The sequence below is a fragment of the Melospiza georgiana genome, chromosome 1 (genome assembly GCF_028018845.1).
Source record: "Melospiza georgiana isolate bMelGeo1 chromosome 1, bMelGeo1.pri, whole genome shotgun sequence".
Classification (NCBI taxonomy): Eukaryota; Metazoa; Chordata; class Aves; order Passeriformes; family Passerellidae; genus Melospiza; species Melospiza georgiana.
In genome coordinates this window covers 95,305,135-95,332,359 of record NC_080430.1, presented here as the reverse complement: position 1 = coordinate 95,332,359, position 27,225 = coordinate 95,305,135, and the positions used below count along the sequence as shown (strand labels likewise).

Below are 27,225 nucleotides of genomic sequence, written 5' to 3'. Positions count from 1 at the left end.
ATGGCAGGGGTAGTAAAAACCACCACAGCATAAGGTAAGGATACCTTTACCACCAGATCAACAAACACCTTTCCCAAGTGCACTTCTAGCGAGCTGCCTGTCTCTTCCATCTGCACTGCTGCTGAGCTACTTTGTATGGGAACTTTTTCCTAACACACTTTCCTGGGGTAGCCCTGACCTTTGAATTTGTCCAAGTAAGCCTGCTGCAGCCTTAAGAGCTTTTGTAATTACTGCCTGCTGCTTCCTTCTTTACTGTTGGTAAGCATGAGCCTTGTGATGCTCACCTCTGTGCATCTGGTTTTTCCTACTCTGCTAAGGAGTGTGTTAATGTGCCAGGAAAAGGCAGCATTGTCAGCTCTGCAAGCAAAGAAATGTACAAGCTTGGAGACAAAGAAATGGTTTGGTCATTTTTATTTGCCTTCAGGTTTTGGAAGCTTTGTCACAGCTGTCATGAATCCTGGCTGCAATGGTGTAGCAGATCAGCTTTAGGCTAATAAACTTCTCCAAGCTATAATGGGATGGGATACACCCTCCATTTGGTGCAGGACCTCTGTATGTGAGCTGCTCCCTGTTCTTTCTAGCTTTGGCTGCTCCACAGGCAGCTCTACATTCCCCAAGGTGTGTCAGCCTGAATGTTTGAAAAGGGAAAATGAATGGAAGGAATGTCTTCTGTCTGAGGAGAGTCTGTCTGCATAGAAGGGAGGAGTAATTAGTGCAAGTTGGGTAACAATCCTGGAGCCTCTCCAGCACATTTTCTGGTAGTCCCTGTGGAGCCTTCCTTGGTATCTTGAGTGATACACAGAACTGGCTTGCTCTGAACTTAAACTATGAGCCTGACAGTGAAGAGGCTGCTCATGGAAAGGGTGACTGTACATATGGACTGATGTGCTTAGTAATTAAAAATAATCTTTATTATAACTTAAATGTGATAGGAAATATGGTGAGTACAAATGCCACAAAACTAAAAGAAAAAAATTAAAAAAAAAAAAAGTAGTAGATACAAAAGAACACCTTGAAAGAATTCAACTGATGGGACATGTGTAGTATAAAAACCATAACATGGCTATTCCACCTTCTGCAAAAAGAGTTTATATTCCTCAGTAAACAAGTAAACATTTTGCAGTGTACAAAATGTACTTCTTTAATTAAAGGAAGAATATATATATTTATAAATATACAGATATGTACATTCTTGTAACATTCACAGTAAAAAAAACCAAAACAAATGACCCCTGCCTGCCAAAGTGTTTGGCTCACAAGGTTTCCTCTTGATGTGAACTGTTTGCAATATTTTCTATGTTGTCTATGCAAATTTGGATACTTCAATTGACATCTAAATAGCATTTCATGCATAATGAACACAGTACAGGAACACTCTTCTGTTAAATTCTGTTCACCTCCTCTGTTACCTTAAGGCTCGTAATCAACAGTTTGAAGCACTCGCTGTCTTTCAGCCTTGCAGTGCAGGGAGGGAGCTGCATTCACTTCCCCCTCTGTTTATTACTGCCTCCGAGGTCCACTTGAGTTTGTTCTGTTCTTTATATGGAAATTGCTCTATAGAAACTACGCTCCTCTAATTAGAAGGTACAAAATCCAATCCTGCCTGCAACTGCAGGACAAAATGGTTCTGGGGACTTGTGCAATTAGCGGTATTCACTCCTCCTGCTCAGAATAAATAAATGCTCTTTACCTTTTCATTTAGTTTTCAGAAACCTACATGATTGTTTGATCTCCTTCAGAAATTGCTGGGTTAATGATGGTTTGCTGCTGGAGGGCAAGAGAAGGGAATAAAAGACCAGTGGAGGCATTTAGAATGAGTCACCAAAGTGATGCCTCCCAGGGTTTACATCACGCTGTTTCTCAAGGCAAAACTTGTAGAACTTTCCTGTATTTCAATTCCAAGACACAACTGAGAAAGCTGAGCAGCGTTTCCTGCCGCTGGAGTGTTGCTGGGGACACTGCATGGCAGCAGACACTTCATTTGGGATTCAAGGGAAAACTTTGCATGCCTGTTCAGGTGGCCTTCTGATTGTCCTTGATAGATACGGTATCACACATCTCAAGCTTTCACAACAACTTCAAGGAAGTAAATATAATAGGAAAATATATGGAGATGCCAAATTCTAAAAACCTCACAGAAGTCTGTTGAGGCTGAATAACTGCAATTATATCATTTGTTTAGAATCAGTCAAGAAAGTATTGTTCCTCAGCATCCAACTGTTCCATCGTGAGCTGCAACGAGGAGCCAATAGGAATCCTTAAGCTGGATTTTAGATTTTGCTTTTCTTGAAGAAGTCTGTAAATTGCTACATTTTGGAACATTCTCATAGCATTCTTTAATGTCTTCCTTTTGTTCCCCACACTGAAGTGCAGCTCCATCCTACTTTAATGCCTGTTAAATATTAGCAGGTTCTTTTCCACCTAAAAAGCTGTGGCAGCTTCAGTTCCACGGCGGCTTCCAACTTTAACAAATTCCCGGGGAAATTTGTCCAGCTGTTCGTATGCCAGTCTCCCATCTTCACCTGAATGCAAAATGATAAAGCTTAATAATGCCTTATGTCATTCCCCTAGAACATTTAAATACTGTTAGAAGGTACTTATTGGCCAGTAACTTCTACCCCTTCTTAAACTTTATCTTGTTAGAAGCAATTTCAGAAATTATTTGGAAAAGTTAAACATGCTCTGAATGTTCAAACTATTTTTTTTAACTTCCCATGTAACTTGTTTGGTTATCTAAAGCCAGACAGAAGCAGATGTGGCTTATATGATGAGTTGACAGTATCTTGCACACTTGTACTGAATGACCTATTGTGCTTCTCAAGGTCTCAGCTGCTGCTGTGATGTACTTGAGGTAAATGTTTATCCACTTCAACCTTGGAAAATATAAAGTTTATCCACCTCCCACTTCCTGGCACTTTAAAGAAGTGAGTCTATCTACAATGTTACTTCTATACTGCTGAAAATGAGGAAGCAGTATGTTTGCTAAATGTTATTGTGTCTTTCAACCCCTTTTTCCTTAGCTACTGCCATCTATATGCACTTCCACTAAGACAGCATTGAGCCTAACGTGTTGAACTGGCAATAATCAACCAAAAATGGTCTCTGTATGTTGTCCAGAAGAATGGCAGAACAATCAGTTTTCAAGTGTCCTTGGGCTAGTTGTTTTATAATCTGAGCAATAACACGTCCAACAGCAGACTGAATTCCTGCTGAAGTGGTGAATGGAAGAGAGCATATTTGAAGGGTTTGCATAATTAAAATAACACAAGGACACCTCCCCCATGGAGTAGAAATTCATGCCTAGCTGAAAGGCCAGAAAAACACAATTTTTCCGTGCCACTGAAGTACTGGTGCCCAGAAACTGTGCAGATTAATTATCAGTTCTTTCTGTTTCTCCTTTGCTATCCTTCCTTTTGCTACTTCCCCCTCCAGACTCACACAATTCAATTTCTCTTTTTAGCTCATTTTCAAAATGAATGATTTTTAAGAATGTGTATTTTCTAACTTGTTTAAGTCACTCTGTAAAGTTCTATTTCAATTTACAGTCTCACATTGACATAGCTCAGATGTCTTACATGCTGCTCTGTTCAAAAATAAAATTAAATATTGCTCTAAACCAGGCAACTCACCAAGGGAGAGCAGGGTTTCGGACGCCACTTTTCTGATCTCTTCATTGTCAGACTGGCAGAGCGTGACCAGCATTTTAATGCTCTCAGTAGCCTGGGAAGTGCAAAGAGAACTGCATCAGCACCACACAGGACACTCTGGGGTTTTTCCACAACCTTGCATGTAAATAGGAACCATCCTCTGCACTGCCCTTCCCACTGCAAGCAAAGGGCTTTGGTGGAGACAGGAGGAATGGGGTTTCCCTGAGGGGAAGCATTTGGAGGAGGTGTATTTTCTGCTGCTGGTGTGGAGCCTTCCTAATTTTCTACCCTATGCACTTCATACATAAATCTGACAGACCACCTATGTCTGCCACTTCTGACTGTAGGATAGGTAATGGGCTGTGGACCAAGGCCATAAAATGCCAAGGTAGGGGTACAGCAGGGAAATGAACAGGAGACAGGGGTCTAGCAAATGGGTTTCCTATAAGGCATGTAAGCCTGTGCTCACGAGTATTTGCAGACTTCTGCCTTGCCTCTGCTATTTTTGGGAAGAAAGCAAGGAATAATCCTGTTCTGTGATACAAAAATGTCAGGTCTTTGGGGAGAGCAGCTGTCATAGCGTCTCTGGCTGGCTCTTTAATACTACAAGAGAGATGAGTGAAAGGAAGGGCAGGTGCTGTCCCAGTGTGACACACGGAAGAGGCAGTGAGGCACAGAGTCAGCATTTGTATGAGCCCTGTCGATCCAAGGGGCACAAGGCCTGGGCTGCATGCTCTGAATGAGGGCTTTGCTGCCACAGCCATTACACCTCACCCCCTTGCCTTCAGTGTGGCCACTCGTGTGTGACTCGGGTGAGGCTGCACTGCTGACTACAGCTCAAATGCCTGAGAGTGATGGGGCACAGCCACACAGAGCTTGCTGCCATCTGAAAAAAACCTCAGAGATTCACTGGGCCCTTTGCTTAATCCACAACCAATTGTGGATTAAACTGCCCTGGGTTACCCCATCCACAGCCACATATCCATTGTAGCATTTCCATCTCCGAAGTAATAACTTCCAGCTTCAGCTTTTGCTTTGAAGATTCCAAATGACGATACTTTCCCTCAGCAGCTTTTTTGCTCAGCCATTCTCACTATTCAAGACTCACTGGAGCCACACTGCTCAAGTTAAACTTGCCTACCTCCAGTTCCCACCACTGGCTCCTAGTCTGAGTTTTCCTGAGCAATCAAAAACCCCACTGCACCTGCATGCAGCAGAGATGTAATGTCCCTCAGCATTGCCTCTCAGGGATGCCTGCTAGCTTCTCCTTTAAGGGAAAGGTTTTTTCATATTTAAACAATATTGGATTATGTGTTGAATGGCATCAGTTGTGACTGGGATGAAGCTACAGTTTAGAACTGCCTTCCAGGGGACAGACTAGAGGGAGAAATAGTCAGTCCAAAGTGCATCAGTCTCATGGAACATATTTTTAGCCCCAGCAGCCACCCATACCAGCCAGGCTTGGGTGGCTGCTGTCTCCCATGGCTCTATACAACCAAAACAAAAGTGCATTTTCCCATCCTGTCACAGGCTGGAGTACAAAGATGGTACCAGATGCTAGCTGAAGCTGCAGTGCCCAGATATTATGACCAGTTATTTGTCACAAAACAAGCTGTGATCTCTCTTCTCTACTACTGCAGCCCACATGCATTAGAGCTCATTTTATCCTGGGAAAGCATTTTTTTATCCTTCTCAGTCAGTACTTTACGGATTAACATTTTTTTTTCTTTGTGATGTGGAACTGAGTCTCCTGAAGTCAGTATGAGAGGGAGGAAAAGATGATATGCAAAAGATAAAACTTTGCCAAGGTCACAGAACCCAAGTGTTTGTGGTTTAGAAGGTTCTAAACAATTCCCTTTATCTGAAAAAGGATGGAGCACAGCAACAAAACAAAAACACTACTGCTGCTGTTATTGAAATTTCTGTTTTGTTGTTTGTACCTATCAGATGTCCTTTCAAAAACAAAGCCAAGCACCACAGTGTATTCCTTGTCTCTTACCTTGAGGTATCTTAGAGCCAAGCAAGCTGCTTTCTGCAGCTGGAGGTTGGGCTGGGTTAGTGCTTCACAGTAGTAAATCAATGCCTGAAAACAGATAAAGAAGAACAGCAATGAAAATGTCTGTGCTTCCACAGAGAAGGGTGGAGCATGGAGGTATTGCTACCCTGTTAAAGGACAGCAATTGCAGCCTGCCTCCCTGGCAGGGAGCATGTGGGATGGCACAGGTGGGATAATTCCCTACAGCAGATCCAGGCCAGACCACCAGTCATAGATGAGCAGTCTCAGGGCAGCTTTTGGTGAGGAGAAGTTCATATTAAAGTGAGATGCACAATCTGGCACCTTTGAAGGCCTTTCACCATACATCACCAAAGAGCTTCGAATGGGCTTTGGAGTCTAATATCTCAAGAGGTGGCCCTTGGGATGGTCTCTTTAATGTAGGGATAATAATGAACTAGTAGGTATAGACCCTAGGGAGACTTAACATAATTATTACAATGTCAGCATGAGCTGCTAGACCAGTTTACTGCTTGACCCTAGAAATTAGCAGCTACTACTGAGCAGCAAATCTCAGCAGCACTCGGCTGTACAGTGAATCCATCTGCAGCATAATTCATAAAGCTGCATAATACCCTCACAGAAGCCACTCTGTGGTCCTTCCTGCAGGCAGTGGACCAGGTATCAGCTACACATGTCTGTTCCAGGAGAAGGTTATATCTGCCCTGAGATGCTGCCTCTAGGAAGCTGGGGATGGGAGAAGGATGGTATGAAATACCAAGAGGCTGCAAAAATGGAAGTTGAAGTGGGAGGGCAAGCACAGAGGGGACAAGAAAAGCAAAGACTTTTTCTCTTCCCTTTGCCTTCCTTCTGCCACTCTTCCTCTTCCAGCTGCCTTTTCTGTTGCTCTTTCCTGACAGAGAGCAAGATGGATAGTAGGGAAAGGTCTGCCATGAAAGGGTAGGAGCCAATCCCTAATTTCTTCTTACTCCTCCTTATACCCTCTATTTAATTTCTGTGCTTAATCTGGCCCTGCTTGTTGCATTTGGTATCAGAGATAGACTCAAATCTTAGGTCTCACAGCTGAGCTGTGTTTGTCCAAGGCAGTCCGTCCCCTCTGGAAATGCTGGGAAGTTCCATAGATGACAGACTCCTCTGGAAAAAAAAATCTGAGACCTACATCTTTGCATGTGGTGGGGACTGTTACCTTGAAGCCTTGGACTGAAGGCAAGTCTGAGACAGGGCAGCAGGAATGCTGAAGTGTGGAAGACAGCTGGAGTGCACAGCACTCAGTAAGTATTTGCAGTTTTGGTTGGTACCTGTTTAGCGTAATGACAGGTACAAGCAGACTGGCATAAAGACAGAAACAGACCTTCACATGTGCAGAAAAATTAGACAGGATATCCCTCTGGATCAGTTTAAATCAAGCTTGGATCAGTTATTTTAAACGCACAGATATTTGAGACATGCAGGTAGAAAAAGTCATGATGACACAGGTCAGTCATGTGACAGGTGATTTTCTGCCACTTACCTTCTCCCTGAAGTGCCTGTTTTCTGCAGTTGCTGTCAGAAGTGATGCCACAGTCTCACTGACTTCATTTTTATTTTCATTGAGAAGTAAAGCCAAAGCTCTTAAAACTTCCTGCTGTGGTGGAAGGTTATTGGAGTTTATTTTGGACACGTTGTGCTGCAGTTTTCCGTCTTTCACTGACTGCAGCACCTGAACCACAGATGCTGGAAGTGCAAGAAAAAGGTCTGTGTTACTTTGTCCTCTCAGCACTTTGGATTGATCCTTTCCTCACTAGCAATCCTTGATTTATACTACACACACTGAGGATACAAAAATATTCCCATCTGAGCAACTGCAGCATGGCAGTGTGTCTGCATGGGGAATTGTCTGGGCTTTAAGCTGGGCCAGTTTCTCAGACCTTCTTCAAGTGAGGAGGAGATGACTAGATGGGCCCAAGTGCAGCACTTAGGCCTACCCAGAGCTACAAGCAGCCCTGTCAAATCTTTGCTTTCTGCTGGAAGATGTCAATTCTCACTCTAACAATTGAGACTAAATATCCTTGCCAGGGTATTGACTTTCAGAGCATCTTTATGAGAGCTTTTCCTGGAGAGATTCATGTCTGCCAACAAGAGCTAGGGCTAATATGTTTCAGAGGTGAGTTGAAATGTCATTTTGCTTCCAGGCTTTTGAGCAAAAGCTCCCTCATATGCCCAAATAAAAAGGAAAACTAGGCAAGGTTCCTCAAACTCCCTCTCAAACAGAGAAGACAACTTGGCTTGCCAGGGACTGCTGTTCAGCACACTTTGTGCAGCATCTGCTTCTCTCTTTAGCTCTTGGTGGCAGGGGCTGCAAAACTCTGAGGTGCTGTGATCCCTGAGAATTGCTCAGCACTTCTGGAGTTGTCTCCATAACAGGTGGTGAAAGACCAAGACATCATCTGTCACACACATATTTCATGAAAAATCCTTTTGCTAGGATTTTTTTCTCCTGAGAAGCTGAGGCCTCAGGAACAAAATGCAAACAATGATTATCTGCTGCTGAGGAATGCAACAGGTGCATCTTTGATTGGTCCATGTTGGTTGTTTCTAATTAATGGCCAATCACAGTCAGCTGGCTCGGACTCTCTGGTCAGTCACAAGATTTTATTATCATTCTACTCCTTTCCTTTCAAGCCTTCTGATGAAATCCTTTCTTCTATTCTTTTAGTATAGTTTTAATATATAATTTTATTTTAATAGAATATATATAATAAAATAATAAATCAGCCTTCTGAAACATGGAGTCAAGATTCTCGTCTCCATCCTGGGACCCCTGTGAACACCACCACAATCATCCAAGGTGTGGGCACAGAAAACTTCCCAGACCTTGGGCTCAGCCCACCACGTCAGCCATTCCCTGAAAAACAGTGCTTTCAAAACAGTTTTTTTCCCATTTGAATATGGAAATAGGATTGACTGAGGGTCTATCTGCATCAGCTCCTTTCCCTTGACATGCACAACAGTTCACATGCATTCACCTAATAGCCAGGACACTTCTTTGTCTCTTTTCTCTCCTCCGTTTGTAAAGCCAGCCTCAGGGCTGGACTGCCTTGTGTTGAGCTCAGAAGGACAGGGGTGTACTCCCTAAGCAGCCAGCAGAATTTACAACCCTACCTTCTTTGGCGAGCTGCAGCAAATAGCTCCCAAGGTCACTGACGCTGTGGCTGGCAAAGTAGCTGTAATACTGAAAGACAGTGATGGTCTCGGAGGACATGCTGGAGTAGAGCACGGGCTCCGTCCGGTCCAGGATCTGAGACACCAGGATCCTGAAGACTGCAGGAAGCCATGGATAAAGGCACAGGTTAGTGAGAGCAAAAGCTGCTGGCAAAATTACACAATCCATTTCAAAACTGGAAAGAAAGAACCTCATCTGCAAGGCCAGATATGTGATGTTTCTAAGTGATGTTCCCAATGTTTCTAAGCTCAGCTGTGGTTAGGTTAGAAGCTGGACAGGCCTTCTCCCTGTCTGGGTCTCATTGCCAGAGAATTTCTTTGTAAGGACAAACCTCTGCCAGTTTACAGATGGCTAGTGCAGCTCCCTGGGCAATCAACAGAGCATCATTTCTAGCTGAACAATATCCTGCATCATAACCCCCTCTCCACATGCACTGCCTGTACATCCCCACAGTGCCTCTGAGGCAGGATTTGGCTTTGCTATTTTTCATGTTCCTGTACTAGTGTGGCATGCAGAAAGCTAGTCTGAGGCACTGCCTGTGAGAGCTGTAGCATGGAGCAGGAAGGAGAACACTGCCCTGTGTAGGCACCCACACCTGGGCAAATCAGCCTCCATCCCCATTCTGTCCAAGTGAGAGCTTGGTATATATAGCTGGAATTTGAGGTGTGGCACATCCCCCACCAGACAAGAACCTGTGCTCAGACAAACTCACTTGAATGTGGATTAATTTCAATCCCAGTGCATTGTAATGGGTGTGGGAATTATACACAAAATTAAGTCCAAGGATTCCTGATTTACTGAATCACTTACAAACCTGTATGTTGGAATAGACTTTCTTTCTGGTCAGCTCATAAACCTTAAAACAGTATTTTCTTTTCTGTTAACCTCACTTTTTTTTATTATTTGGGGCCAAACTGTTTCAAGAGTTGTAGCAATAGTTTTCAAATGAGATCTTGGAACTATGGCCAAACAGATCTCCGAGGGGTTGGAAAACAAAGCTCAGTAAACAACTGTTCTCCATTTTGACACATTTTTTTGCAGTAGTTTGTACCTGTTTCTGCAAGTCCTGGACACTCCTCATTCACAGTGGTGGCAAAATTGATATCCAACTGCTTCATCATCTTGTCTGCAGAGGTGTGATACACTCCTGCAGGGCCAGTACACTTCATCCAGAAAGCCAGCAGTGACAGCTTCTTGTGGAACTCTGGAATTGCTGGGGAAGACAAAATGAATAATGAAACAAAGCCATGCTATAAACATCAGCTTTGAAAAAAGAAGGTAAGAATAAAGGACATCTCACCCAATCCCACTGATAAACAGTTACTGTTTGCTGGGTCTCCCTGAGCCATTACCTTCATGAGCATGACCAGGTGCTCACCCCAGGTTTGTAACATGTTTTTTCTGTTTCCCATGGCAATGTGAGAAAATTTGCTCCTGATCCAGTTCTTGGCATTGATGTCCCTTCCTCTTAAATAGCACAAAATACTAGGGGAACACCACAAATGGTCTGGACAAGTTTGGTCCCTGTCCTAGCACTAGACATGGCTTGAAGTAAGTCACTCAGTTTTTGCCCCAATTTTCTGATATAGCAAATACTCATTGTAGTATTTACCCATCCTGCCAGAGCGTAACTATGTGTTTGTCAAACTCTTCCATGTATTAAAATAGATGCAAAAAGAAAAATAACTTAGAAGTTCTCCATAGAGACGACTAAAAATGAAAATGTTCAGGAAGTTGTATTACGCCTTTGATATTGTAATGCAAATTGTGCCTTTCCTCAGGAAAAAAAGGTGGAAGAAGAATTTGGGTCTTCAGAGGTGGAAGTATCCCTACCCCATAGCACCAATGACATCTGTCAATTTTCTGCACATCAGGTTGGATAAGTGCTTTCTCTTCTCACTTGCATTTCAGCACTGAGGACAGATGCAGGTGACACCTGCCTTGCCTGCTGTGTCTCCTGGTGACCCTGAGCCAGCCCTTACTACAGTGGCCCCTCCTGCACTGCTGGTGAGCTCTGCACAGTGATTATTTCAGCAGACACACATGCCCAGGCAAATCCTTGTCAGAAGGAAAGCCCCTAAGCTGTTTCTTACCATCAGTAAGAGAGGTGATGTTTCCCAAGTTCTCAGTGCTGATCTCGGCAATATTCTCCACCACGAGGATCTGCCTGGACAGCTTATCCAGGAGGTCTCTTGTCACAAATGGTGTTTTACTGGAGAACACAATTTGCTGGTGAAGACAAATGGGAAGAGGCAAAAAGGAGTCATTGAACCAAAAAGAAACCCAGCCTCAGAAAAAACAAAAAAATTCCAAAACACCTGAAGTGCAACAACAAATTCATTGCCTGGAACTACAGGATCTCCTTAACTTAAAAAAAAATTTTGTTGTTGGGATATTTTTTGGTCCTAGTTGATATGCATCACTGCTTGTACCTTCAACATCTACATCCACATCCAGACACCTGAGAATCCAAGTAGCCATTTGTGAAAGTAATTTCTGATTTACACACTCCACAAAGCTAAAGAAACCCATCACCACGAGACTTAAAGCCAGGCAAGAACATTAGTCTGACTTTCACACAACGTGGGCCATAGACTTTCAGGACAACCCTGTACAGGGGAAGACCACAAGTTGCTCTTTCTCTATTCCATTTCAGCTTTGATCAATTACTTAGGTGCCTTTATTAATTTTATTAATTAATTAATCCTTGCTAATACTCCCTGCTGCTGCTATCTACATCTTCTTCAGCAGTTTATGTAAATAATATTCATATCAGATCTGCTGTGTGTGTGGATGTGGTTCAAGTTCACCTTGCTCACCTGCATATTTACTGTATACTCTTGTATTGAAACCAAAAAACCTCCCTTTTCCTCATAGTGTGAGTCAGTAGAGTTTCCGGCTCAGCACTAAGGGTGCTGGAATCAGGCTCATGCTCTCCTGCTTCAATGAGCTTTTGGGAAAATAAAGCTAATTATAAATAAGATGGAGGAGTAAAATAATTGTGACAAGGAAGTTGCAGCATGTTTTGATTTGTCAGGAAAATCCTGATAACCTCACTTACTGAATGTTTAAATTTGCATTTGCTGTGCATGAGCTCTGAAAAAAAAAATCTACAGAAAAGCCCCTCTAGTTGTGAGCACGAACTGACAATTTTGATGTCCCAGAGGAGCTGTCTCATGCTGCCTTCACCGTGCCTATTGCAGACAGAATCTCTCTGCACCATGTGCAAAAATTCATCTCTGCTCTTGAACGCTGCAGGCTCATCTGGGGCTCAGTTAAACAGTGGAGATGGGGTTCCTGTTTTACCCCTGAAGACACAGGTTGCTTTAACTGGGAACTGACTTCACTCCCAGCAAAGCCAGCAGGAGTATGTAACCCAGAGCAGGGGATGCCCCTGTCCCCACTGCCCTGCCCCTCAGCCCTCCTGGGCAGCTCGTGCCAAGCCCCCCTTAGTTCACAGGTCAGGTCTGCTCCAAAACCAGCCAGGATGGAAACGATGGAGGCACCTCTGGCTGGGGTCAGGGTGTCACCATCCAACCCCAGCATGGTGTCTGTGCCAGCCCTGAGCTCCCACTGCCTCGCAGGAGCAGCGCTGACCTTGCCAGCCTGCAGGCAGGAAGGATTTAAACTAAATGCCCAAATGAGGCTGGGCTGGTACCTGAATGAGCTGGGTGCAGTACTGCAAGTGCTTAACTATGGTTATATCCAGGCTGTCGTTGCCTGTGGTCAGGGGCAGAGGGCTGCCAGCCACGCTGGTGCCCACGCCCGTGTCCTCGGTGAGAGCTTCGCTCAGGTGGCCTCTGGCTTCTGGGTGCTCCGTCCTGTAACTGGGGAGGAGGCAGGGAGGAAGAGGAGGTCAGTGCAGGGCCAGCAGCTGCCACAGCAGACACACACCCGCACCCACAGCCCCACTCACACACAAGGGGATGAGCAAAGAGCACGGCAGAAGAGCTGAAAGTGCACAGAAACCTGGTGATGGGCACATCATATCACAAAGGAGCAGGGCTGCCCTGCCTGGGAACAGGAGGGACATGCCCATCCAGGGGACAGACCTGTCCCCTGACTGGCCTGCCCTGAGTGATGTGATGTCCTCAACAGCAAGGTTTGTCGTGGTTACTGTCCCTTGGTGGTGACAGCTTTCTCCCATCTGTGACGAATCACCTGCCCAGTCACTCTGGATTAAGAACCATGACAATTTGTACCTTCCCAAGCACTGAGCTGCTAAGAACAGCTCTGTGCTTGCAGAATCCTCCTGCTGTCAAATTTAAGGTTCATTGCAGAAGGAAAGGAAAACCACTGCTGAAGTAAGAGACATGATGTTTTCATATGCAGTTTTAGACACAATGTGTACAGCTTACTTTGCAAATTGTTTCTGCAAGAGCGTTGAGCTAGTCTTACTGTGTTTTAAATCATTATTTCCAATATTGTGTTGCTGCACAAATGATCCTCCCCATGTTTAAATGCAAAGCCTGAGGTCAGTCCCCAGATGGCAAGTGTGTTTGGCTGCAAGTTCAGAAGTTTCAACACTTGCAGTCTTTACACTGAGTCACACACTTACACATCTAAAAATGGAAGCGGGAATCTGCACTGTCTGGGGATGAGCCAGAGGGGAAAAAAAGAAATTTTAATTTCTATTTTAACGGGTTGAAGCTAGATCCTTAAATCAGCACAGACTGGACTGAGGTCAGGGTGCCAGTTCAGCAAGCAACACAATTTCCCAAATTTTTTTTCCCACCAAGTCTTATTCTGGAATGGGGACATGATGGGAACAGCACGGTGGTTGCTCACTGCACTCAAACTGCTTTAAGCAAGCTGTGAGTAGTACAGCTCCCTGGCTGGAGAGCACAGGCAGGGAGGGAACCGTGTTCCCTTCTCTTTTTCCAGCTCTAGTGCCGCTTACGTGCCTGCTGGGCATCGTGTCAGCTCAAAGGAGGCAAACATGCTTTCAAGATCTAATGATTGAAGCACAGCATCTTAAAGTCACACAACAATGGCAGGCCACGGCACAACACCACAGCTTTTTTTGTTTTCTCTTTTTTTGCCTTTTTTTTTTTTTTTTTTTTTTCTCAGAAAGACCAAAAGTGATGAAAGAAGGGCAGGTGACACGCAGGGCCATGAACAGAGTACCAGTCATCACTCTTACATTCCAAAGGCAACCTACATCATGCTGCTTAAATCTGGCCCTGTGTTATTGTTACTGACAAGCTTAATCCACTGCAAAGACTCATTCGGCTAGAGAGAAAAGACAAAGGGAGGGGGGAAAAACCACAGAGGAATTAGTAATTACATTCAAGGAAAGCCAGGTCCAAACCTATGTCAAGGAAGAGGCTCTGCCAGTATTGATGTCAGCCTAATTTAATTTACCCTTCTCCTCTGGAGGACAGATTGCATATATTTCAACAGAGGAAAAAAAATGGTCCTGGAAACTAAAGATTTTGTATGCAGCATCCATGGGGAGCCCTCTGACCCTAAAACTCATCAAGGATTAGTCAGTCTTCCTTGAATAAATTGTGCACCAGGATCCCCTGTTAGTGACAAAGAGCCAGGGTGTCAGTTTGGCGTAAGCACAGCTGGCAGGTACTACAAACTTACCTATTCTTCTCAATCTCAGTATCTGAAAATACCGAGTCTGCACCTCCTCCACCATTACAAACCTCCACACCACCACCATCCTCATCATCAAAGTCAGAGGTGTTCAGGAAATCAAAGCTTTCTAAAGCACTTTCAACTGTTAGACTTAAACTGGAGGACCTGCTTCGGCTTACTGCTGGCTTGCACTGCAAAGGCAGAACGAACCAATGAAAACCCCAGGTATTAGCTACTACAAGAAAGATAAGAAAAAAATTGATAAAGCTTAAAACTTCAAATTCTTCATTTTATTTTTAAAACTTCATTTTATTGGGTGTTTCATTTCAAGCCTTCATATTCATAGCATATACAATCAAAGCCTGAGAACGGGAGAAAGCCTTTCATTCCTCCTCCCCTCCTCATGCTACCCACTCTCTTCCCCAAAGGAAAACCCTCAAAGGCAAAATTCAACATGTTTTATAGAAATGAGAAGAACTTCTTGAATCCAAGTTTCTCAGCTCTTGGCATTTTGCAAAAGGAATGAAGGGAATTAATGCAATGGAAGTTGAAAGGGGAAGGCACATTCCTTAATTGCTGTTCTAGCTACAGAAGCCAATTTATACATATCCAATGGCACTACCTGATTTATTCCAGACGTAACTCTAACAGACCTTAGCCAGGAATGAATTTCATCCCATAGCTGCACATTTATTAATGGAATGAAAGGAGTTTTGTGGCCTTTGAAGCCAAATGGATTATCAAGGAAAAGCCAATAAGGTATCAGATTCCTAGGTGACAGAGAAAGGCAGTATTGTAACTCATAAATTAACAGTGCTAGAGAGAGGGGGGAAACCATCCCCACCTCACTGCAGGGAAGAAACGCAAAGGAACCTTGCTGTTGCTGTAGGAAGTATGAAATACCCTGGCCCCATGTGGCATTTCATCCACATGTGCCCTCAGAATTTCTTCCAGGGTTATCCTGAAGAGTCAGATGTAACTTGAGGGATCATCTCCATTGGTTGGTGAAATGACTTCAACATCTTTCATACCATGTGATTATTTATCAGAAACAGTCATGAGCCACTGGTGTCATTACACAGGCCACATCCTCCAGTCCCAAGCAGGAGCCATGACTTTGTCTCAGCTCACAGAAAAATGCACTGGCCTCTGAGGAATTCAGATCCAGCACCAGCTGCTCTAGAGCTGAAGGGAGCTGGAGTTCCATTTGTAATTCATTTGCACACAATACTAATGGTAATACACTTGCACTTAGGATGTCTGAGTCCTTAAACTGACTGTACAGTCAATAGCTGATCAGACACAATTCCCAACACATCTGTGATGAGGATGAGTGCTGTATCCTGCTTCTTGTGCAGCACCAATGGTTTCAGCTTCCATTTCCTTCAGGGCTTGGTAGTGCAGCTTCTTCAAGCAGACAGGAGCAGCAACATGTGGGCCATTTTCTCTGCTCATCCAATATGGCCAGGAGAGGTTTCTTCAGCCACAGCTGGAATCCAGCTCAACCCTTCTGCATGAGGAGCCCTTTTCTGCATGGCTGCTGGTGATGCTGAGTGCCAGTCTGTGAGCTGATCAACAGGTGACACCCAGACTTCCACAGGTCTGAAGAGGCGTCCATCTCGAGTGTGCAGGAATCCTGTCTGCACACATCCATCCTCTCACCCCCATCCCATGTCTGTCTGTTTGTAACTTCTGATCAAAGCAGCCTAAATAGAGTGTCTCTCTGCCCTTTGGATAGTCATCCTCTTGTACCAAGTTAGAAAATAATAGTAATGGTACCTTTGCCTGCTCAAACCTCTCTAGGAATAAATAATGCAAGGAATGGAGGCTGCAGGCTGTCAAAAAAAGATGCTTAATTTGGAAAAGTACCATGCAATGGAAATAAGGGGTTTAACAAAGTTTCTTTTAAAAAGACAATGCAGAAGAATAAATGATTCCCTGCTGCTTCCTCAGCCATATTTTTGAATAATGAGGCTTAAATGACTAGCAGACCAACTTGCATATGAATATGAAGCATTTGAAATGATTATTTCCCATATAATACTGTTTGCAGAGTAACGTGTCACGAGTTGTTATTCACAGGGGAGATACAAGTAACAGTGACCTGCAGTAAACATATTAACAACACACATGCAAACCACTTTTCTTCTGATTTTTAACATTATTCTCTGCATCTTGATGTGATGACAGGATGTCTTTCATTATGAAAATGGATGAGGGGAAAAAGGAAAAGGCCATGCCGAGGTGACATGGGGGACAGCAACCTTCAGTGACACTTGTGCTTCTAAATCCCTTTGGCAATTTAGAAAATTCAGCTTGTATGGCTACAAGGCCTGATCCTCAGCTGGTGCAGTTTTGCACAGCTCCATGCAGTTCAGGGGCAGTATGCTAAAGTACACCCACTGAGGATGTGACTCATGGATTTCAAAGGCAGAAGTTTGGCTATATTTGATCCCCAGTATGGCACAAGCAATGGGTTCACAAGAGGTGATTCACAATGGTTCACAAGGCATTCAGGGAAGGGTATAATTTAATTACCCTTCTGTCACAGCACCTTTTTCTCTTTCCCCCAGGTTTTGATAAAAGTTCTGTTGCTTGAGGACACAAGGCTATGACAAGCACATTGCTGACAAAAGTTTAAAAATGCAACATTGTGAAAGGATGCTCCAAGCAGGAGCAAATCTATTGCTACCAGGGAATTCTACTATTCTCCAGAAAGCCTACTTTGATGTTTGCGAGGCAGGCAAGGAGTTTGTACCTGCTCAGATTTTCTTTAGGGTAGCATTTTCTGAAATTGTACTCACTTTTAGGATGTCATCTAGATGCATCACTTCTTGATCCAGGTCCTGAAACTCTTTATACTGCTCTTTATGTGGCTCAAGAGCTAAGAGAAGCCCTTGCAAGGCTTCCTCAATGCTTCCATCGAGATAAGACTTATATCCTTCTGATTCCCCACTAATGGATCCCTCACAAGGCAGCCTCTCTGGGGTCAGGGGTGTCTCTGCTGATGTAAGCCTTTTGACCAGCTGCTTTGTGATGTTGCCCTCATAGGTATCCAGCTCCACAGGCTTGAGTTCTGAGCCTTCATCCGTGTCCTGCAGGAGAGACACCGGGACGCTCGTTTCCACAAAGATATGATCGCTCCCAGCATCAGAGACCTTTTGGCAAACTTCAGGAGCTGCCCTGGGGGTGTTCTTGCTCTCAGCCACCGCTCCCTCTCCGTGGGACAGCAGGTCCTTTGGCTCAGCAACAGAGTCTCTGCGGGAGTCGCTGCTGCTACAGTCTAGGCTGGAGCTCTGGGAGGACCCCAGGGCTCGGTGCTGGCTGGGGGTGGCAGCGATGTCAGGGCTGGAGCTGACGTGAGCACAGGAGGACTCTGCTGAGTTGGCAGGGGGCACAGCATCTTCATAAGGCAGGTCACCAAAAGTGAAGGAGAGAGGCCGCTTCTCAGTGGCCGCTGTGCCATTTTCAAAGACTTCATCTGGCAAATTAGACTGAAAAGATAATAGGGAGAAAGTGTTTATCAATCAGCATTTGAAAGAGGAAAAACATAACAGCATGTGCCCAGGAAAGAAAAAGGCAAGGCAAAAGATTAAAGAAGCATTCAAGACTTGAGAGATGGAAAGAATATTTCAAATCAAACTTCTGCTTTCATCTGGCACAGGTCCTCAATTTCAGCAAGAAAACTTCTGGAAAACCTGGGCTCTGCCATGCCTCTGCTAAAAAGAGAGCTCTAGGAAATGATCTCCAGAGAGTCATGAAATCTGCTCACCCTACTATATCCTCTCAAACTGCATTTCCAGTGCACTGCTCTAGTTCCTGTATCATGGCTCTTTTTAATAAGATTGTACATAAACCACCTTGTCTGCATTTTCCTACTCATTACAGATTTCTGTTCTACTTATTTTCTGACTTCTAAAGTAGTAATTCGTAAAATGTAACACAGTTTGCTCCAAGTTTCTCTAGTGTCATGGTGGTTAAATGGTGATAGTACTGTGCTATTTCCTTTTATTCAGTGTCCTGCATGTGGCATGGATGTCTGTAACAATTGTTGAACCAGAGTTATACAGGAGTTCTCTCCAACATGAGTTTCTGTTGAAATGAGTCAGACAAATTGGTGGTGTTTCATTAAAGAAGCAAAACCAGCCTATGCAGACTCCAGACTTATCAGGGCGCATATAGATATAGATACATATGCTCATCTCTGACACATGGGGAAAAATCACTATAGGAGTCACAACCTGCCTATCTAACCTACAAACCCTGCTTTGTTATGTGGCCAGCTCATGGAAATGCATGGCACAGATGGAAGGCAACTACTATTTTGCTGACAATTTGCTGGAAAGAACTGTAGGCATCCACATGTTGTTAAGCTTAAGGGTGAAGTGTCCAAAACTTGAAATTTTTTTCTAGTATTATTAGCAGCTTTTTTCCCTAAACATAATCATAGCCAAAGGTTTATTTCTTCTTTTCTTTGACATGGGTGTGCTTTTAGCTTCTGAAAGTCATGTTACTAGGCAAATGTAGAGCGTCAATCAGTGTAGCAGGTGATCTTTAAGAACACTGGTGGCTTGTACTCCTGCCCACAGACAGTTGACTTCTGATCATTATCTCTGTAGAAACCAAGAGGAATTTTGATTTAATGGGAACTGCATGGGCTCACAGTTATGCCCTGCCCTCTAATCAGTCAGCAAAATGAGCAAGTTGCAACAGAGAGCGACACACAAAGCATGCGTGGGAACAGAAATGCCACACAGGAACTGAAAAAATCCTTCACCAAACAAAAACCAGGACTCACATATAGCTCTAGCCCTGCTTTTGGGCTTAGCCTGAGCGATGGCAGGTCACTAAAAGAGCGACTGCGGCGAAGCTTGTCAAAGAAAGTGTCTTGAAGAGCATCTAAGATTGTCAACTTTGGCCTGTCTTGCAGGGGATGCAGCCATTTCTTCAACAGTTAAAGCAAAGAGGGTGTGAGGAAGGGCAAGTTAAATGAATGCTTTGCAGCAGAGTACTAAGTTACAGGCATGGGATGCAGCACTTGCAAAGTTAATCTCTGTACAGATGGCCTGATTAAGCATTCAGAATTCGATTCATGCAAAATGTAGGAACACCCTGTGAATATCTTCAGTACAGGGGCAAATTTTATCATTGGATACTTAAAAATACTTGTGCTATAATAGTTGCTTAACTACTGTTGCAAAATGAAAACACATTTTTTAAAGATTATTCAAGCATCACAGCAGTCAGGCAGGAAGGATAGGTATGCATTAATTGGCCACATAGTTTCAAAGATGCCAGGATCATAGTCACCTTTTTTTAGGATTAGCAGCTAGGAATGCACTTGCTTTATAAGTATTTGTAAGGGTAACCTGCTGGAACCAGGGCAAAAAAAGCTTAGACATGTAAAGCAGTGAAATGTTTGCAGTGTTTGAACTGCTCTAAGGTTTCTCATTACATAAACACGAGGCCAAACAGAGCTTACAAAGAATGAGTGGTCCTTGAAGGTTGGTGTTTCAGGAGTGCCTTGGCTGTACATGGACATTCTCCTCTGGAGAGCAGATGCCTTGCTCACATTTCCTGTGGATGGGGTCAAATCTTCAACATCAAAGGGGCTACGGATACACAAGCAAGAGGGGAGAAAATAAAAGGTTGTTAGGCTGAGCAAGAGGGACTTTCAGGTCCATAGAAAGCATTTTTGAAAGGGTGGTTTATTAGCACATCAAAACCCAGAGGTAGCAAGTTTTTAAACTGAAGTGTTTAAAGAAAATGTTGTTAATTAGACAGCAGTCTCAGAAGTGTGGTTTTCGGTTCTGATAAAAGTGTTCCCTCAGAAATAATTTCTGTAGTGTAGGGTGATGTTATTCTTCTCACATGAAAAGTATTCTTGAATTTGAGTTGCCAAGTGTCACACATACTAATGAGACAGGTGCTCAACTATTAATAGAGCTGTTGCATTGTAAAGGAAACCAGGAGCTGTTATTGCTGGCTTCATGTTTACTGCATTACAAGAAACAGCACACATGATTGTAAAAAGTTAAATGCATCAATGCTTCTTCAGAAATGACATTTACTTATTTCATTAAAATGCAGTGAGAACTGGGTTTGTATCCTAAGGCTACCAGCTCACCTATGCTGACCAATGTGAATAGAAAACACCAAGACACTTACCATCACTCTTGTGGTGTATGAAGCCCTTAAAATCCAGCTTTTCAAGATGGGCAAGCTCCTAAACTTTGCTATGCTAGTGTGAATCCATAATCCATAAAATGATTTAAAAAATATATATATATATGAGGACTCAGTTATATCCAATTTTTAAGCTTTGAAGTAAGCTTTGGGCAATTCTGAGATCTATCATCACTAAGCAGTTCCCATACCTTGTAATGTCAGTTCTTACCAAACCTAATTTAACAGCTGAAACTAGGCACAACCCTTTTCATTTTCACCACAGGAAAAGCAGGCAAACTGTGGCTGACCATGAACTATTTCTCATACACCAAACTTGGGCCACAGTTCCTTCACAATCTTCCTCGGCAGGGAAAAATATCGAGAGAACTACCCACTTGGATGAACCATTTTTCTTTGATTGAAGTTTTACAGCTGATTGATTGATTGATTGATTGAGTGACCAAGGAGTTCTACTTACTACCAGGTGATCTCAAGGTTCAGCTTTACTGTGCCAAGGTCATTAATGTCTACTGCAACCACCTGAGGCCGGGCTGCAAACAGGTCTTTTGTCTCACAGGTTACACTTCCCACAAGGATATGAGTAGCAAGTCCTTTAACTTCTGTGACCTGTAAGAGATGAGAACAGGATATTTAGGACCACAAAAGGCATTGCAACCCCTAATCCCAAAATAAGTTTTGATTGTCTGGCCTGGCCTCCTTGCCAAAGAGCTTCTAAAATATGATTGTCTGTTGCATTACTTAAGGAAAAAAATCTGGGTTTGGTGGTGGTTTTGTTTTGGTTTATTTTTAGGAAATGCACAGTTGCATATGATCATGATTCCATGTTTTCTTTATGTTTTTTATAGGAGTTAGAAGAGGACAACCATACTGGCTCAGACCAAGGGGCTGTCTAGTCTTGTATTTGATCTTTTGCACTAATGATAACCAGAGCCCAAGGGAGGAGTGAGAACAGGGAGGCCATAGAGTGTCTCAGCAGCTGACAAATTCCTGACTGGGAATCTCCTGATGTAACTTGCCTAATTAATAATTCCCAAGGGAGCTCTCTTCTAGGTATTTCACTCTTGTAATTGTTTGCACCAAGGATGGCCTTTGGTGAGGACTTCTACAGATCTACTGTTGAGGAACAACCTCTGTGTATGTTGTTACAGTAGGAGTAGAGCACTATTCATATTTAGAGATATATTTGCCTGGGAATTCAGAGTGACAGTTCCATATGCAGCTCCTACACAAATCAGCCTTTGGCTGTTTGCTTGAAAGTCAGTTCTTGAGCCTTTTAAGTGAAAGTGTTTGGACAGAGTCCAAAAAGGGAAGAGAATATACACATTAACCTTAATAATACTGGGATTCTTGTGTACTATAAAAAGGGGTTCTCTCCTAACTTTCCACCTTAAACTTATGTGTTAGATTGAGGAGAGTGACTCACCATGTGTCACAACTTGCCTTTCATTGAAAACCTACTGTCTCATGCATCTGGGATTATTTTGGTAGTGGGTTTTGTAATCACCTGCCTGTTTTTTCATAAAGTCTTTGCAGTGTCTAAGAGGGCCATTTCCCCTAAGATTTTCAAGACATTCTTCTGTTTAAACTTCCTAACCAGGGACATCTGGAATGGTTTCTAGGAGCAATTTCTAGACAGGGATGAGAGAATGGGTATCTCTAGGTTGAAGGCTTATGGAAAAGAAAGCATATGGACTTCCAGTCAGGAGAAAACCATGTTGGGACGCTGAAGGCAATGAAGATATGGAACAGTGATGAAAAGACTCCAGTTTGGGAAGAAAATCTCTCCCACAGCTCTCACAAATGCATTAGTCTTGTAAGTATCTAAACTGGACAATACTACAGCACTTTAGTAGGTGTGTCAGAAATACTAATTATGGCTCGTTTCTAAAGAGTTTAATGATCTGCATTTGTGTTTTTGCTGATGGTGCATGAGAAGGCAGGCTCTTGACTCCTGCCTTGCTTGCAGGCAAAGGAGTCAGCATGCATACCTTAATGGAGATCAGTCCAACAATGAGAGGAAGGAAAACCATCTCTTCTCCATCCCAACTTTGCTTGCCATTCACTTCTATCTTGCCTTTCAGTTTCCAGCGCTGGCGACCGTAACGCATGAAAATCTGAAAAAGAAAAATCCCCTCATTTTCTTGAGAAATCTGTTCTCATGATGCACAAATATCAGAAACAGAACTGGGGAAAGAGTCTGAGAAAGGCTGAAAGAGTTAGGTGGCGTAGGTGCTGCCCTTCCACTTCCCATCGAGTCAGAAGGAAAAATCTACTGGAGGATCTCTATCTCCCAGCTCTCCTAATTGCTCCTTTCGGTAGTGAACCCCTCACCCAAGTTTTTAACTTCATGTAACTTGATGACTCTAACAAAGCTGCAAGGCATTTAATTCCACTTACAGGGAAAGTGGCAGGGCAAAGCAGATTTAGGAGGGCAGGATGAAAGCACCAGTGGTCTATCCTAACATCTACAGCTTGTTGGAGCATCTGCCTTTCCAGCAGGTAAGCTTTTTGCCAGTCCCCATCAGAGATCTCCCAGCTGTGAGGTTTTGGCTGTCTGATGACAGAAATGAATGACATCCCTAGTGCAGTAACCCACTTTGAAGCATCAAGAGCAGGAAGACCACTTTGGGCCAGCTGGGAGACACCTGCACCAACTAATTGACCCCACAGAGGAAGCAGGAGTCATTTGTCACAGGGAATGAGAGTGGGAACAAAAGAATCTATGATTGAGGCAGCTAGGAAGTACTCTACTGGTTGGAGGGATTCACTATCAATCCACTACAAATTTCTTGCAAGGTTAGTTCTGTTCTGGTAGAGCTTTTATTTTAATCCATCTCTAATGAACACACTCCTGATGATCTCTATTGAAACACTGCAATGACCAAAGATCCTGATGCAGCCTCACAGCAGGTAACACCTGGGTCTTGAGAAATGGTTATTGTGTCTTTCTGCCACTGAGCTCTATGATGAAGTAGAGCCTATGCATTCAGTAAAGGATGCTTGCAAGGATGTGTTCCATTTGCCCTACGTGTATGGGATGGGGCATATGATTTTTTCCAGGGGAATTTGAAACTTTTGTCAAAAATAAGATTTTTAAAAGTAAAAAAAAAAAAAAAAGCTCAAAGTTCTTCTAAGAGCTATCACTCAGTTCTCTGAATGTAAAATCCAGGTCTTCTGACAGATGACCTGACAAAAGCAGACATACAGAGAAGGCAAGGTTTTTCAGAGCATATATGGGAAAAATAATAGCTGTTCATTGAGGTGCTGATGTGAAAAGGTTTTATCCATTGTGACATAAAGAGCAGCAGAGTTATGCCTTCCTTTTGATTCTTTTGCTATTTAATAAACAAACCGATGCAGACATACCTCGTATTGATCTCCTGGGCAGAGCCGAGCGAAGCCAGCCAGACCTGAGAAGGAAAGACACAGAGGGGATGTGGGAGGGCTTGGGCTGCCAAGTGTGGCTGAGCCCAGAAGTGGGGTGCAGTGGGGTGCCCAGGGCCACCAGTGCCACACTTGGACAGAAGAGAGCAACACTCTCCTGCAGCCCCCCAGCTGATGTTTATATTCCCCTCTTACTGCTGCCTGTGCACCCTCCAAGACAACCCACCATCTTAATTTTCTATTTTCTTGTTTAATTTGTATAAAATTCATTGGGCTGTGGTTTCTTGCACATGAAAGATTTATACCTTCCATCTTTTTTCCCTATTAGAGCCTGAAGTTTCCTTTCATATAGTAACAACAGAAAAAGGAGAAACACCTTCCTGACATCATCTGGCTTCAGACCCTCAGCTGAGGTGCAGGCGAGCTGCTGATCCCCCTGCAGTGCTGCTCAACGCTGTCTGACCGAGCTCCACACTTCAACACAGATCCCTTTTTAGCACATCCTCAGAGAGGCACAGCAAGCAACAGGGCCTCCTTCTGCTTAGTGTTTCCATAACATTATCATTCCCATAATAGCTGAGTGTCTTTCAATAGTAAGTGCATCACAAAATATGACTGGCATCTGTAATACCAGATTAATCCCATTTTTCCCCAGAGTGGGAGAAGTAGCACAGCAAAGCACTTGTGATCTATGTTTGGTTTTGGGGTTTTTTAAGGTAGGACATAACAATGCTATTTTTATATCAGCACTATGCATATGAAATGAAAGTTTCCTGAGGCTCCACACTGAAATCCAAGGGGAATTACCACTCCTCTCCTGGCCTGCTGACCTGCTTTTCTACAGGATTCAACTGGTTGTTTTTCCCACAGAGGGAGCTTCTCCTTTCCCACAGATTCCCCTCAGTATGCAGCCATTGCACTTGTTTTGGTATAAAAACTTCCCCAGCTTTGCCTATGTGAGCCTAAATCTATGCCTCTAGTGTTGCAGTGCCCAAAGAAAGCGTCTTGAGGCCACATACAAAGCCTGTGGCAGAGAAAGGGATGCCCCAACAGAACACACTGGGGTGTGTTAAAATCAAGGCGAGTATGAGGAGCCCTAGGAGTCCTGGCTGTATTTGCAGGGATGAATTAGTCCTGCTAGCTGTACTGTAGGAGCAACTCAATCCCTGCATGCAGTCATGGGCTGTCCCTGCTCATCTGCCTCTTCCATTTCTTTGACCAGAAAATAGTTTTCTTTGCTCATCTTAGTGTTCAGAGAGGCCCTTGCACAGAGCTCATATTACCAATTCCTTTCTAATTTATTTACTGTTAATAAATAATTTAGGATTACTAGCACTCCACCACTGCTTCTCTCTCCCCAGGCACGCTTTTATAAGTGAATTTGATCTCTCCTGGGACACATCATCGAAAGCATCTGAGGAAAATAAAAGGGTTTTTTTTTTTTTGCCCAGTGTATGGGGAGGGTGGGTGAGGAAACTCCAGCTTAAAACTCCATATGGATGTTGAAGTCGGTAAGCTGTGACTGGCCCAACCAGGCTGGCCAAGTCTTTTCAGAATGATGAAGAGGAGGCTAAATGCTGACTTGACAATAGGCCATAAGTACTTTCGTAGGAAACAACAGGGGACAGGGTGATCACGGGGCTGTGGGAAGGAGGCAGGGCCACCTGGAGCTCATGCAGCACATGCAGCTCTGCTGGTGGACAGGATGCTGGACTCCTGGCTGCTGGTGGTGGGCTCTGTGTAGCAGAGCCACTGGTGAGTCCGGCCAGCAAATTGTTCTCTCTTTAGTGAAACAGCTGGGCTCTTCACCTCCTGCTGTCCTGGCTCTTCAAACAGCTATAAGGGCACTTTCCTGTACATCACAACAGGACAAGCAGATTCCATACAGGAATTTCCACACTCGCTTTCCCTGGTAAATTTCAACAACTGATTAATTCTGATCAGTTAGCTAAGCCTGCTGGCACATTCATTATCTTGATTCTGCAAAATGATTAGGCTTTTATTTTTCTATAAATATAAGTCATAAAAGCTCTGTGCAGCTCCCCTGCTTCCTGACAGCATTGTGTAGGTTGGCTTGCTTTCAGTGTAAGTGACAGAGGGCACAAAATAAAAATAACTTTCACTGGAATGGCTAGGAACAGATAAGCTTTGGGGAGAGGAATGCTTTGATTTTAAATTAGATCCTAAAGTTAGCTGGATATGCTGCAGTATAACTTGAGGGGGAAACTTGCTGTGTGATTTGCAGGCTTTTTTGCCAGAGCTGCTGCAAGCCTTAGCAATAGCAATGGCTATATTGTCCTATAGGATTCCTATTCCTAGGGAAAACTATCTAGATAGAAATCTCAGATGCCCTAATTACAGAATACTTAGTATGGCTTTTCTCTTTGCTGTTTTCTAATTTGGGCTTCTTTATGTGATGCAAACTGTGTTCAGCAGCAGCTGCTGCTTGTGCTCTGTTCCCACATGTGAGTATAGTACCTGCCTTCTCCAGAGCCCTTGAGTTCTGCCAGAGGATTTGGCATCCAAAAGAGAAGGGTCCAGATCTCTTCAGACAAGACATTTATGACACTGTGACACCTTCTGCAACAAGTCCCACTGCCAGGAACTGTGCATTGCATTTACAGCAAGTAAAGAAATGCCCCAAGGGAACTGGAAAATCCCTTTACACACTCTGTGACATTGCTTCATTCAACATGTCCGTGCTGTGGATCTGCTGTGGGTTCTTGTACAGAAGTATCTGTCTCTGTGTGTTCATCTAAAACCTGAGTTCTCCTGAGCTAGGAGAACTCCAACATCTGCTGCAATTGTTTTCTCTAATATGAGAGCGCAGAGTAGCTATTTTAATTTAATCTAAGATTAATCTTAATCTCATGCAATGCAATCATAGGAAACAACTGTGACAAGACAGGCAGAATAAAAACCTTGTATGAGATTTCTGAGCTCTCAAAACTCTACCAGCAATACTGTGGATGTTTTTAATTGCAAGATACCAAGTGAAGAATTAAGATTTCATGAATATTTAGATGCTGACTTTGTTTTATAGAACTATTCTCATGCCAGTAACTGAAGATCCAAAAAAGATACCCACTCCTAGTATCTTCTTTAAGACATTGAGTCTTAAAGGGATAACAGCATTAGCAATACCTGATGATCCACTGAGGCTTCAAGTAAAATTTATTTCAGTGTATTCAAATCCATAAACT

General features: G+C 43.5%; 1 protein-coding gene across 3 annotated transcripts in view; it reads right to left on the bottom strand.

The window, feature by feature from the left end:
• Positions 1 to 953: 953 nt before the first annotated feature.
• The window catches only part of RIPOR2 (RHO family interacting cell polarization regulator 2), a 52,204-nt gene continuing 25,932 nt past the window's right edge, over positions 954 to 27,225 (bottom strand). For 2 of the 3 annotated variants that reach the window (XM_058028312.1, XM_058028320.1), the window contains exons 9-23: positions 24,005 to 24,048; positions 22,627 to 22,752; positions 21,096 to 21,244; positions 19,932 to 20,061; positions 19,248 to 19,394; positions 17,254 to 17,943; positions 14,456 to 14,640; positions 12,522 to 12,690; positions 10,957 to 11,092; positions 9,915 to 10,076; positions 8,803 to 8,961; positions 7,172 to 7,374; positions 5,647 to 5,730; positions 3,630 to 3,720; positions 954 to 2,522 (exon numbers count right to left, since the gene is read on the bottom strand). In XM_058028312.1, coding sequence (XP_057884295.1) covers positions 2,422 to 2,522; positions 3,630 to 3,720; positions 5,647 to 5,730; positions 7,172 to 7,374; positions 8,803 to 8,961; positions 9,915 to 10,076; positions 10,957 to 11,092; positions 12,522 to 12,690; positions 14,456 to 14,640; positions 17,254 to 17,943; positions 19,248 to 19,394; positions 19,932 to 20,061; positions 21,096 to 21,244; positions 22,627 to 22,752; positions 24,005 to 24,048 — 2,576 coding nt within the window. In that variant the 3' untranslated portion in view covers positions 954 to 2,421. The remainder of the gene's footprint in view (positions 2,523 to 3,629; positions 3,721 to 5,646; positions 5,731 to 7,171; positions 7,375 to 8,802; positions 8,962 to 9,914; positions 10,077 to 10,956; positions 11,093 to 12,521; positions 12,691 to 14,455; positions 14,641 to 17,253; positions 17,944 to 19,247; positions 19,395 to 19,931; positions 20,062 to 21,095; positions 21,245 to 22,626; positions 22,753 to 24,004; positions 24,049 to 27,225) is intronic. The other variant, XM_058028328.1, reaches the window with a different exon arrangement.